General features: G+C 44.9%; 1 protein-coding gene across 1 annotated transcript; it reads right to left on the reverse strand.

Annotated features, from left to right (window-relative positions):
* Positions 1 to 301: 301 nt before the first annotated feature.
* On the reverse strand, positions 302 to 1335 carry LOC142520213 (uncharacterized). Its single transcript, XM_075623214.1, has 2 exons — positions 745 to 1335; positions 302 to 598 (listed from the first exon to the last, which is right to left on the reverse strand). The coding sequence occupies exons 1-2, from the start codon at positions 1333 to 1335 to the stop codon at positions 302 to 304; spliced, it is 888 nt and encodes a 295-aa protein (XP_075479329.1).
* Positions 1336 to 2951: the final 1616 nt, after the last annotated feature.

Raw genomic sequence — 2951 nt, forward strand, 5'->3', positions numbered from 1 at the left:
AAAATACCTTTAAAACATCTTATATTAATTAATAAAAATTAATCGTGTAATAAAATAATTTTTCTGATAATTCCCCGACCTCCGTTCCTCGTTCGAGCGTGAAATGCAACTTAAAAAAAATCTAATGCATGAACTTATAAAATGTATGGAATAAATTCTATCATGCGTGAATTATGTATAAAATGCATAAAAATAATTAAACACAAATTAATAAAATAAACATGAATTTTATGCTTTAAAAAAATTTAATAAAATACTAAAGAAATTTAATAATTTGCATGAATGTGGTTTACGTGACCCTTCAAATTTTCGGGACGTTACAGTAATGGTTTTTGGGGCAAGCTTTATTGAGTTCGCGGAAATCTACGCACATTCTCCACTTCCCGGTGGACTTAGGTACCAGCACCACATTCGAAAGCCATGTAGGAAATTGGATTTCTCGAATGTGGCCGGCCTTCAGCATATCCTTTACCTGTTCATCAATAACTTTGTCATTTTCAGGACCAAAGTGCCTCTTCTTCTGTTTCACTGGGTGAGATCCCGGGAGAATATTCAATTGATGCTCCGATATCAGGGGTGAGATCCATGTCAACTCCTGCTGGGACCAGGCAAACACATAAATATTAGCTTTTAAACAATTGATCAAACTAACCCGGGTGGATGCACTGAGGTCCCGAGCCACCCGGATTTTCTGGCCTGGCCCGACTTCTATCACCTCCTTCTCTTCCTCAGCCAAAAATGAACCTCTCCCTTCTCCAATACTCTTCCTCTCACTTCATCAACTCTCAGTTTCTTCCCTTCCCTCCTGGTTTCGCTCTGATCAGCACGAACTGCTTCCACATAGCATTTTCGTGAAGAAGGTTGATCTCCCCGGACATCTCTTACCCGGGCTCCCACAGGAAATTTGATCTTCTGGTTGTAGGTGGATGCCACGGCTTTTAATTCGTTCATAGCCTGCCTCCCCAGAATGGTGTTGTATGATGATGGGGAGTCCACCACAGTAAAAAAAGTCATCACCGTCTTTTTAAGATCTGGGGAGCCCAGTGTTAGTGGCAACACAATTTCCCATTCCGGGTACACCACGTGGCCAGCAAAGCCAAAGAGTGCAGTCTCTACAGCTTCCAAGTGATAGCCCTGCGAATCCATTTGCATGAAGGCGTCTTTAAAGACAACATTAGCAGAGCTGCCCGAGTCAACGAAGACTCTCAAAATATCATAATTGACTACCCGGGCTTGGATAACCAGGGCGTCATTATGGGATAGATTCACCTCCTTTAAATCTTCCGGACCGAAACTGATCACCGCCTCATTTTTCCTCGCCCCTTCCACCTCCATACAATCCCTCCTACTTCTTGACTTCCTCGCCCGGTTGGAGTCTCCACCAGTGGAGACTCCCTGATATCATTTTAATCAAGTCCATAGCGGGGGGCAAATTCTTTTTTCTCTCAGGCTCAGGTTCTCTCCTTCTCCCGGGCTCACTCCTCGGATTACTTCTTACACCTCCTCCTCGGGCACTGGACCCTGGCTGCCGAGATGTCGATGAAAGTGATCTCGGCCTTTTGTTGGCTTGACTGGGTCCCGGGGCGGAAGGTAAGGCATAGTCTCCCTTCAATGTTTTACAGTCCTCGGTGTTGTCATAAAACATTTTGTGGAAAGTGCAAAATCCTCTCTTCTCAGGTCGAGACAGTTGATAGTTCAGGGCCAAATCTCTACTGCATTCCTGGACATCCCTCTCCAGAGCAATCTTTAAACGAACATGGTGAGAAACATGTCCTAGATTACCCCTTCTCTGTCCCTTCTCCTCGAGCTTAGATACTCGTTCCCCTCTCTCCTTCCTCACAGCCTCTCTCTTCTGCTTATGGGCTTCCTCCATATTAATGTATTTTTCTGTCCGGGATAATAAGTTTTCGAAGTCTCCGGGCACTTTCTTGGTCAATGACTTAAAAAATTCACCCTCTCTCAAGCCTTGGGTGAATGCAGTCGTCTTTGTCTCAGTAGCACAAGTAGGGACATCCAGAGCCACTCTATTAAATCTTCTGATGTAAGCCCTTAAGCTCTCTTCCGGGCTCTGTTTGACTTCGAAAAGACTAAAAACAGTCTTTTTGTATTTTTTACTGCTGCAGAAATGGTGCGAAAACACCTTCTGGAAGTATTTGAAAGAACTAATACTTTGAGGAGCCAACCCCTCAAACCATCTCTGAGCAGAATCCATCAATGTTGTTAGTAACACCTTACACTTGATTCGATCAACGTAACAGTGAAACATGGCCATATTTTCAAATCTGGCCAGGTGCTCCTCGGGGTCTGCATTGCCATCGTAATCTTTTATTTTGGCAGATTTGAAGTTCCCGGGAAGAGGTTCCCAAATAATGGCTTCAGCAAATGGGCATCCTTTGGTGATTTCCCGGGAAGTACTCCGGCTCTCCAACTGCCCTTCCAGGACCTTCATCTTTTGCCTGAGTTCCAACAATTCTTCCGCTACAAATGGAGATTTGGACCCGGCACTAGATTCCTCATCCTCTCTCCTCATTTCCTCCTCCCTCAACTCCTGCTGCAGCTCCTGCTCATTCTCCTGCTCTTCTCTCGGAGGAGTAGCCTGGCGTGAATGATTTCTACGGGCCATGGCCTTATTCACCGCCTCAGAGACCATTCTAGCTGAATCCTCCGGGGTCGTGGTAATAAGATTGGGTCCTGTAGGAGGAGCACCACCACTACCTTGTCCCAAAGTACGCGCATTATCACCCTGAACCTGGGAATTATCCTGGTTAGTTCTTCGCGTATGAGCCATATCAATGTCTTAGTCTCGAGTTCTCACAGACGGCGCCAATGATGTGATCTCGCTGAAATGGATGAGCCGGGTAAGGAGCTCCAACGGATCAAATCAATAATTTTTAGTGTTTGAGAATTTGAGTGAAGATGATGGCGGCAACAACATCTGCAACTAAGAAAGA

The sequence above is a fragment of the Primulina tabacum genome, chromosome 12, assembly GCF_025594145.1.
Source record: "Primulina tabacum isolate GXHZ01 chromosome 12, ASM2559414v2, whole genome shotgun sequence".
NCBI classification, from domain to species: domain Eukaryota; kingdom Viridiplantae; phylum Streptophyta; class Magnoliopsida; order Lamiales; family Gesneriaceae; genus Primulina; species Primulina tabacum.